Consider the following 11,035-nt stretch of genomic DNA (forward strand, 5'->3'; position numbering starts at 1 on the left):
AATAATTGATTTTAAAATAAATGCACAGTGCTTCGAAGGGCTTATTTCATTAAAACGCAAAAATTAACATTATCAAATTTATTGAAACTAGTGTACAAACTGTTTAACAAGTAATTTCAATGAAAATCCCGGATAAAAAATTACCATTTGATGACCATATTGGATCATACAATGACACTTTGAGAAATGGTAACTATTTGTGAAATCGTTTTTTCAATTTCCCAAAATTAAAATTTAACTATATTAAACTATTTGTGAACTGTTTGATTTAAGGTTACTTTTTGCCAAATAGTACTTAAACCATTTATTTACCATACAACAAACAGTTTTTTGACGAAAATAGTACTGAGTTTTTAAGGTTACCATTGCTAACCACCCTTATGCCAGATGGTTAAACCATTTGTGAGATAGTAAAAATTCATGCCAACCATATAATTACCATTTTTAAAATAGTAGTCAAACATTTTTGGAAATGGTAGTAACAATATAGTTTAAAGTTCAATTACCATATGAAAAAAAGTTTTTATATGGTACTTTTTTATGCGGGATGATATAACAGCAACTTCAAGCAGTTTGTTTTGTTCTTTATCGTGTAAGGACTAAGAACCATTGGAAATTGGTGTATTAGTTCCTGAGACACATCTTCTTGAAATAAAAAATAAACTTGTACGATAAAAAATATAAATGCGAACACGATTAACAAATTAAAATCTTCAATTTTTTTGACAGATACGTATTTCGTCTACTACTTGCAGACTTCATCAGTGTTCTGTTCTCGACAACAGAACACTGATGAAGTCTGCAAGTAGTAGACGAAATACGTATCTGTCAAGATATTAAAAATATACACGGTTACTGAAAATCGCACTTTTGGGAGTTCAGAAATCGCACTTTTGACAGTTCGCTTAAACGAACTCAAAAAAGTGCGATTTCGCGAACTCGAAAAACTGTGAAAATCACCAAAAAATGAGTTCAGTTATGCGAACTCCCAAAAGTGCGATTTTGGACTTAACGAATTTTTTGAAATTCGTTTGAAATGTTTCTTCTCAAATGTTTCTTGTTTAGTTGTGTTTTGTGCTCCGGAGTTTCGAGTTGGATTTCAGGTAAGTAAAACGGACGGATTTTTGGTGGTGAAAAGGTTAGATCTGGACTGGTACTGGACAAGGTTTTGCAAGAGGAATCCGTCCGCCGGTGGACGGATTACCTGCCAATGTTGGTGAAAAGTTCCGTCCACCGGTGGACGGATTACTGGACAAGGTTTTGCAAGAGAAATCCGTCCACCGGTGGACGGATTACTGGACAAGGTTTTGCAAGAGAAATCCGTCCGCCGGTGGCCGGATTACTTGCCAATGTTGGTGAAAAGTTCCGTCCACCGGTGGACGGATTACTGGACAAGGTTTTGCAAGAGGGATCCGTCCGCTGGTGGACGGATTACTTGCCAATGTTGGTGAAAAGGTTCCGTCCACCGGTGGACGGATTACTGGACAAGGTTTTGCAAGAGGAATCCGTCCGCTGGTGGACGGATTACTTGCCAATGTTGGTGAAAAGTTCCGTCCACCGGTGGACGGATTACTGGACAAGGTTTTGCAAGAGGAATCCGTCCGCCGGTGGACGGATTACCTGCCTAAGTTGGTGAAAAGTTCCGTCCACCGGTGGACGGATTACTGGACAAGGTTTTGCAAGAGGGATCCGTCCGCTGGTGGACGGATTACTTGCCAATGTTGGTGAAAAGTTCCGTCCACCGGTGGACGGATTACTGGACAAGGTTTTGCAAGAGGAATCCGTCCGCCGGTGGACGGATTACCTGCCTAAGTTGGTGAAAAGTTCCGTCCACCGGTGGACGGATTACTGGACAAGGTTTTGCAAGAGGGATCCGTCCGCTGGTGGACGGATTACTTGCCAATGTTGGTGAAAAGTTCCGTCCACCGGTGGACGGATTACCTGCCTAAGTTGGTGAAAAGTTCCGTCCACCGGTGGACGGATTACTGGACAAGGTTTTGCAAGAGGGATCCGTCCGCTGGTGGACGGATTACTTGCCAATGTTCGTGAAAAGTTCCGTCCACCGGTGGACGGATTACTGGACAAGGTTTTGCAAGAGGAATCCGTCCGCCGGTGGACGGATTACCTGCCTAAGTTGGGGAAAAAGGTTCAGTCCACCGGTGGACGGATTACTGGACAAGGTTTTGCAAGAGGAATCCGTCCGCCGGTGGACGGATTACCTGCCAATGTTGGTGAAAGTTCCGTCCACCGGTGGACGGATTACTGGACAAGGTTTTGCAAGAGAAATCCGTCCACCGGTGGACGGATTACTGGACAAGGTTTTGCAAGAGAAATCCGTCCGCCGGTGGCCGGATTACTTGCCAATGTTGGTGAAAAGTTCCGTCCACCGGTGGATGGATTACTGGACAAGGTTTTGCAAGAGGGATCCGTCCGCTGGTGGACGGATTACTTGCCAATGTTCGTGAAAAGTTCCGTCCACCGGTGGACGGATTACTGGACAAGGTTTTGCAAGAGGAATCCGTCCGCCGGTGGACGGATTACCTGCCTAAGTTGGGGAAAAAGGTTCAGTCCACCGGTGGACGGATTACTGGACAAGGTTTTGCAAGAGGAATCCGTCCGCCGGTGGACGGATTACCTGCCAATGTTGGTGAAAAGTTCCGTCCACCGGTGGACGGATTACTGGACAAGGTTTTGCAAGAGAAATCCGTCCACCGGTGGACGGATTACTGGACAAGGTTTTGCAAGAGAAATCCGTCCGCCGGTGGCCGGATTACTTGCCAATGTTGGTGAAAAGTTCCGTCCACCGGTGGATGGATTACTGGACAAGGTTTTGCAAGAGGGATCCGTCCGCTGGTGGACGGATTACTTGCCAATGTTGGTGAAAAGTTCCGTCCACCGGTGGACGGATTACTGGACAAGGTTTTGCAAGAGGAATCCGTCCGCCGGTGGACGGATTACCTGCCTAAGTTGGGGAAAAAGGCTCAGTCCACCGGTGGACGGATTACTGGACAAGGTTTTGCAAGAGGAATCCGTCCGCCGGTGGACGGATTACCTGCCAATGTTGGTGAAAAGTTCCGTCCACCGGTGGACGGATTACTGGACAAGGTTTTGCAAGAGAAATCCGTCCACCGGTGGACGGATTACTGGACAAGGTTTTGCAAGAGAAATCCGTCCGCCGGTGGCCGGATTACTTGCCAATGTTGGTGAAAAGTTCCGTCCACCGGTGGATGGATTACTGGACAAGGTTTTGCAAGAGGGATCCGTCCGCTGGTGGACGGATTACTTGCCAATGTTGGTGAAAAGTTCCGTCCACCGGTGGACGGATTACTGGACAAGGTTTTGCAAGAGGAATCCGTCCGCCGGTGGACGGATTACCTGCCAATGTTGGTGAAAAGTTCCGTCCACCGGTGGACGGATTACTGGACAAGGTTTTGCAAGAGGGATCCGTCCGCTGGTGGACGGATTACTTGCCAATGTTGGTGAAAAGTTCCGTCCACCGGTGGACGGATTACTGGACAAGGTTTTGCAAGAGGAATCCGTCCGCCGGTGGACGGATTACCTGCCTAAGTTGGGGAAAAAGGTTCAGTCCACCGGTGGACGGATTACTGGACAAGGTTTTGCAAGAGGAATCCGTCCGCCGGTGGACGGATTACCTGCCAATGTTGGTGAAAAGTTCCGTCCACCGGTGGACGGATTACTGGACAAGGTTTTGCAAGAGAAATCCGTCCACCGGTGGACGGATTACTGGACAAGGTTTTGCAAGAGAAATCCGTCCGCCGGTGGCCGGATTACTTGCCAATGTTGGTGAAAAGTTCCGTCCACCGGTGGATGGATTACTGGACAAGGTTTTGCAAGAGGGATCCGTCCGCTGGTGGACGGATTACTTGCCAATGTTGGTGAAAAGTTCCGTCCACCGGTGGACGGATTACTGGACAAGGTTTTGCAAGAGGAATCCGTCCGCTGGTGGACGGATTACTTGCCAATGTTGGTGAAAAGTTCCGTCCACCGGTGGACGGATTACTGGACAAGGTTTTGCAAGAGGAATCCGTCCGCCGGTGGACGGATTACCTGCCTAAGTTGGGGAAAAGGTTCCGTCCACCGGTGGACGGATTACTGGACAAGGTTTTGCAAGAGAAATCCGTCCGCCGGTGGACGGATTACCTGCCTAAGTTGGGGAAAAGGTTCCGTCCACCGGTGGACGGATTACTGGACAAGGTTTTGCAAGAGGAATCCGTCCGCCGGTGGACGGATTACCTGCCTAAGTTGGGGAAAAGGTTCCGTCCACCGGTGGACGGATTACTGGACAAGGTTTTGCAAGAGGAATCCGTCCGCTGGTGGACGGATTACCTGCCTAAGTTGGGGAAAAGGTTCCGTCCACCGGTGGACGGATTACTGGACAAGGTTTTGCAAGAGGAATCCGTCCGCTGGTGGACGGATTACTTGCCAATGTTGGTGAAAAGTTCCGTCCACCGGTGGACGGATTACTGGACAAGGTTTTGCAAGAGGAATCCGTCCGCCGGTAGCCGGATTACCTGTCAATGTTTGGGAAAAGGTTCCGTCCACCGGTGGACGGATTACTGGACAAACTGCAGAAGTATTCTGTCCACCGATAGAAGGATTTATTAAATTTTTTAAGGACTTTTTTTTGCAGGAGTTATCTTCGTGATGTTTGCAAAAGGAACTGTTATACTAACTGGATTTTTTTTCGCAATTTTTGCAGAAGGAACCGGTCTACCGACGAGTCAACTTGAGGAATACCTTCAACGCCGCCTTGCACCAAAATGGACACCGCGCTGTTTTTCGGTCCTGTTGAACTTAAGGTCGCTAAAACGACATCGCGCCAGAGCTTTAAGGCGCCAACCATCACACAGGCAGCTGCGATGCTAGCCGGAGAGAAGGCCACTCCAGAGATTCGTCGGAAACTGCGCCGAAGTATGAGGAGTTTGCGGAACTTTATCCGGGACACTGGCGCTGCGGACTGGTTCGAGGAGTTTCCGATGAGGCGAGATATGATCCTGCTGATCTCCAGCAACTATTGCGATTTTGTCCACACGATGACGAGGGAACGGATAGGAAGATCAGGACGAGACCATTTCAACCTCGAACGTGATGGACACGGACCTCCGTTTGATGCGAACGTCGCTGCTTCGTCGCCATTCGTTCTTCCGGTAGTCCAACATGCCAACATTTTTTGCAGGAGGAATCTGGCCAAAGTTGAAAATAACACGGACTTGGCCGCCCTCAATTCGGTACGACCTGTGTTAGGCAGTATAAACTGGTCTTGAACTTCCTTTATTTTTCTTTAGGCGATCCATGACCTAACGGCCTTGACCCGTTACGCTCGTCGAAATCCTGGGTTGATTGAGTTCGAGCGATAAGAACATGGAGGCGCAGCGTGCGACAAAAGAGGCTAGTAGGGTGGACATCCCAGTTAGCGATATGCACGATCTGCGATCGGCCGTCGCAGCAGGTCACCTGAATATCAACCACGGGACTCCGAACATCACGGAGCAGTTGAATCGCCTGAAGCACCCGGACTACGAGACCGTCTACTAGCTGTCCAACTTTCACTGGTCGTCGATCCTCAAGCTCTTCGGACGGTACGTAACTGTTCTTCCCTCGATCAAGCTATCGCACGCGGTTAGTCCTCAAATAGCTCAGAAACTAAGCAATCTCGACGAGAAAGCCCCGCATCACTTCCATTGGAAGGCACTGGCCGCCGCGCTGGATCCGCTCGACTTGAACGACGCCGACACCGGAGACGTTCCGAGTATCAACACCGGCAACGCACCGTTCTACCCAAAGACGCCGATAGAGATCCTGCTTTGTTGTCTTCCGGTCTAAATACAAGGCGACGTCCCAACGTCCCAACGACCTGGCAGCAGTACGGGTCGCAAGAAATCCTACCAAACTTCGCCGATCTGGTGTCTGGACTTTCTGGATAATCTCATCGTGATCGGGTGCGCCGACGAGCGGCTCGAGTTCTGGGACGGCACCACCGGCAACTTGAAGGTAAGCTCGTAGATCTCAAGTCGTGTTGGCAGCTAACTGAGGTGCGTTTGTTTCAGGGCATCTACGAGACGGAGCACACCCCCAACAACGGGGTCACCAGCATCAAGCTGACCGGGGACAAGGTTGTGGCGGCCCGGCTCAGCGGCCGCATCGACTTCCTGCGGCTCGAAACGTAGACCCAGGGTCGGCAGATTTACTGGGGATTTACGTCCGCGTACCGGCTCAGTGAGTTTTATCAACTCAATTGTCCAAGGATCAATTTTAACATCTTCCAAAATTTCCAGCAAACATTCGCACCGGTTCGGCGGGTAGCTTAGGCATGTTCCAGCAGCCGAATGGTCCGGCCAGCGTTCATCATGCCTCGGAGGAGGAGCTGCGCTGCGTCCTGGAATTTCACCAGCAGGGCCCCCAGATGCCGGAGACGTGTCGGGAGGTGGCCGGCGAAACCGTCATGACCGGTAGCATGGACCACACGGTGAAGATGTTCCGGCACGGTCACTGCGGGCCGAGCTCGTGTCGTTGCCCGTTTGGGCCGCCAAAGCCCAGCTGGATGTGATCTCGGCCAAGGACTACCGCGCGAGTACGAGCAGGAAAAGTTCCTGAGCATGGTCAAGCAGGTCAAGGGCGCCGAAGCAATGCTCGCAATCTGGCAGAGGGGATTCGACGACGAGGCGAACCATTTACTGCTGCAGCAGGAACTGCCGGCCGTTCGCAGCGGCAGAATCGTGCCTCGCCTGCTTGGGCTAAACTACACACATGAAGTGAAACTGGTAACCGGAACTCGCCTCCATCCTTTTTTATAAATGTTGGCTAAGTTTTGAGAGTAAAAATAATAAAATAATAATAGCGCCGTGTTGTTAATTTATTTTAAACTTTGTTTTTATTTCAATCCCAAAAGAGAAATCATAAAACGCCCAAAGATAGGCAACCTCTAAACCTGTGAAATATTTCCCCAAGCTCGAACTCGCCAAATCATGAAAATCATGATTTTGCCAGTTCGACCCACTTTACCAAAAAAAGTGTTATCCGAGTTGAACTCCAAAAATCATGATAATTACCATTTTTTTGGTTTTATTTGGTAAGCGTGTATAGCGGAATTAAAAGGAACAACTCGTCTCTTTGTATTCATAGTAGGGGAGAGTGGGGAGACTTGATCCCCGGGGAGACTTGATCCCAAGCCTGTATCTCGTCAGCATGTGGGTAAAACAATTAGCTGTGTTCTAGAAAGTTATGCGAAATTGACTAAAACTCATTGTAGAAAACAAAGAAAAAAAATTAAAAATGTTTAGATTGAGTTACACACATTTTTCGAAGAAGTGCTGCAAAAAACTTCCAAGAGATCTTTTTTCTTTGTTTTGATAAGTATAGAAAACACTCAAAAATTATTCAAAAAATATTTTTTATACATGAATTGTTTGATAAACATATTAACTACAAAACCCTTACACATTTGACGTTAAATTTATCGTCATACTATTTTTACAATCAATTGTTTAAAAAAGTGCGTTTAGGGAGACTTGATCCCTGCATTTTTACAGTCACTGGAATCAGCCTCAAGATTAAATAATTTGGCTGGGTTTTCGTACGTAGTTTCCTTTAGTATAGTTGTACATAACTAACTGCAGTTTGAACCATTTTTCAAAAGTTTTGTAAACAAAAATTACCAGCTTTTGTAAACATGCTCAATTTTGGTCTAAAAAAGACAATTTTAAGTTTTTAAATATTTTACATGCTAAACTTGTTATATTTTGAACACAAACGTACAGGTTTTATGTGAAATTGCTGTATCTTATAGAAAATTAAAAGTTTGGATTAATAAGAAACATTTTGCTTAAGATTTCTTCAAAATGTTGAAAGGGGGATCAAATTACCCCCAACATTTTGAAAATGCCGGTTTCAAATATTTTTTTTAAAACGCTTGTCATTATTCTAAGAGTTCATCTGATGAAATACCCTTATCAGCCAAACATAGTTGAATGTTTAAGCTTTCAATTCATGCAAAAAGATCATAGTTTTGTGAGAAATTGACAGAGTTTTGTGCGATACCAAAAAAGGGGATCAAGTCTCCCCACTCTCCCCTAATGCTGTCTGCTAAAACGCTCAACCAAACCACAACTTCAATTTACTTATTTATTTATTTTGAAATGACTGTCAAAACTGAATTAATTTTTAAAATAAGTGTTGATAACCAATATGGTTTTAAAAGATAAAGGAGGAAAATAACGTAAAAGTGAATTGGTTGTGCTAGTTATAGAAAGCCTTTCTGTATCTTTCTAAACAAAAACAAAAACACAAATAAAATCATTTTTGGATTTCTGAGATTTAACTAATAAAAATTATGTTGAATAATATAAAATTGTAACCATTTATTAGAATCGATGTTGATTTGAGAAATATCTTGACTCTGGGAACAAAATCCTGCATATTTTATGGTTTAGAAATTTTATATTTGAGAAACCTTGCTAAATTAAAAGTAAAGAAAACTTTATGTAAGAATTCATAAATCAATTAGATTTTTCCTGTAAATCTAATCTTAGTCTGCACTAGAATTCAAACATATAAATATTTGAAGCATCTAAAAATAAGGATTAAGAAAACATAATTTATTGATTTTATTATTTTTATAGTTTTTGTTATTTTGCAATTTCTGATTTTTTAAAATTATCATGTGTTTATTGTAATCTTAAATTTATGATGTTTTAAAAGTAAAGAAAACTTTATGAAAGAATTCCTCAACCAAGTAGATTATTCCTGTAAATCTAATCTTAGTATGAATTTTGCTACAAGAACCATATTTTACATTCAAATGAAAATAAAAAAAATCCTGTATACGGAGACTCTTAAAACTCTATCCAAAAAATGCTCAAGAAACAGTCAAGAAAAGATTTACGAAAAGATTTTGCTTTAGCGGTACGCAGCTGAAAAGGAACAGAACAAAAACGGCTTTGGATATTTCTTCGGGTGCAATATGTGTTGATGAGATTTTGATTTGTTTATTTGAATGCGACTGAGAATAACGTGTGAAAAAAATGTATTCGCTAAAATAATATTGAAGAATTGCCACATGAAGCCGGCTGTCAAAATGCTGAATCTTAAAATGCTGAATATGTTAAGAATGGATTTTGTTTTTTGCACAGAATTAAGTTTAAAATAAGAGAAAAGTCATTACAATAATCAATGGGACAATAATGGTATTTTTAAAATTTTGATATTTTTTAATATTAATTATTTTATTTATGTTTTGGTTATTGTTTTTTGTTCTATTGATTTTTTTTAAATTATTATGTTCAATTGTTATTATAAATTTTGTGATTTTTTTTATTATTGTTATTTTTGATTTCTGGCTTTTCTTTGTCTTATACCCAAAATATTTGAAATCTAAAATTTAGAAATTTAAAAGCAGTAAAATTTTTAAATCCTCAATTAGACCGTTGCAAATATTATTCTGAACTTTATGTTACTAAACTCTGACCAAAGTCGACAGGGTAGAGCAAACAATGAAAAATATAAAAATTTAAATTACAAGCCATTGGTTTATCATTTTAAAAGTGTTTCAAAACCTCATTTTAAATCAGTACAGTTGTTTTGCATCATTAGTTTTCAAAATATCTAGTTACTGGCGAAAAGCTTTTTTCGTGAAAAAAAACTTGCCGCTGTTCAACGAAATGTTACAAAAATTTTAAATATTTTTAAACGAGCCCAAACATGTCGAACATGATTATCAACGCAGAAAAAAACATTTAAAATTTGTTGTCACTGCTCCTAAAAGGACTTAATCGAAATAAGTTATGAATACAAAAATAACTGTTTTCAGTTGATTAGACTTCCATCCAAAGTTTAAAAATGAATTATTTATCAGAAATTTAACAATTTGAAAATGGTGTTTAATTAATTTAATTGCAGAGTTTTTGAATCCAAGCTTTAATTTTCTTTTTTTTACATTTTGAATATTTTTATCATTTTTATTTCTTGCTTCAAAAATCGCAAGCACATGCACAGAGCGAAAATTAGTTGATAACAAGGATTCACTTAGTTGATCTTTCGATTTTTGATATATTAAATAAAAATTGGAGAGTGGCCACGGTGGAAACAAATAAATGTGACCAAAAGTAAGCATTTTGGACGAGTGGTTTCGGGAAAAAGGATTACGAAAAAGTAATAAAAATTAAACACAGATATTTCTTAAGCATTTTTCTTTTAGGTCTCACATATGTAACTTACCATATTCTAAAAACCAAAAAGATAATATTATAAGTGTATTTCTGATAATAGTCGAAATTAGATTTTGAAAACAAAATCTGAATTTTGTAGAAATTATGGCATATTTTGAAAAATGTAGAAAAAATCATTTGTTAATAGTATGAAGGTCCTCAAAAAGATAAGGGGTTTTAATGCAAATAAAGAAGGGTTTTTAATTTTGCAGTCCAAATTCGATAAGCCGATTATTCAAAAGTTCGAAGGACTTCGGATAATCGAATCATGAACAAATTGAAATCGTTTTTTTATTTGCTTGCTTTTAACATCAAATTCGGCATCTGCAACCACATTTGAGTTAGATTTGAACAATATTTCTTGGCCACCATTTTGGCCGCCACTTTGAATCTAAAAATTCTAAATTATTTTATGTTTCTTCAGGGGTCATACTTAAGTTCGAGCCTTCTATCGGATGGGTAAGTAAAACGTCGGTCCATTTGCGTAAAAGAGATTTTGGGTGGCTCACCACACATAACCTTCGGACGCCTAGAAATGAGCAGAAACTTGCAACAGAGACCACAAAAGACCCGGGGTCGTTAAAGTGGATTACTTTTTTTTTACTTATGTTCGACTATCATAATTAAGACAACGAGATTTAAGGATTTTTGCTAAAAAAATATTAGCTTCCGAAAATGGCCATTTTTGCGCAACATAACAGGTGCATTACCAGGCAAGCTAGCACACAGACATGAGTTCAAAAATTAGTTATTTCTATGTAGCCCCGGATATTGCTATTTTCGAAGGCTAATAACTTTTTAGCAAAAAACCC

The 11,035-nt window shown here is 41.8% G+C and overlaps 1 protein-coding gene across 1 annotated transcript; it reads left to right on the plus strand.

Moving 5' to 3' along the window:
- Nucleotides 1-885: 885 nt before the first annotated feature.
- On the plus strand, nt 886-5,923 carry LOC119766856. The gene is made up of 3 exons (XM_038253066.1): nt 886-1,103; nt 4,721-5,249; nt 5,307-5,923. Exons 2-3 carry the CDS (start codon nt 4,782-4,784, stop codon nt 5,376-5,378), a joined length of 540 nt encoding a protein of 179 aa, XP_038108994.1. The 5' UTR covers nt 886-1,103; nt 4,721-4,781; the 3' UTR covers nt 5,379-5,923.
- The last annotated feature ends 5,112 nt before the right edge of the window (nt 5,924-11,035 follow it).

This window comes from Culex quinquefasciatus, chromosome 2, assembly GCF_015732765.1.
Source record: "Culex quinquefasciatus strain JHB chromosome 2, VPISU_Cqui_1.0_pri_paternal, whole genome shotgun sequence".
NCBI classification, from domain to species: domain Eukaryota; kingdom Metazoa; phylum Arthropoda; class Insecta; order Diptera; family Culicidae; genus Culex; species Culex quinquefasciatus.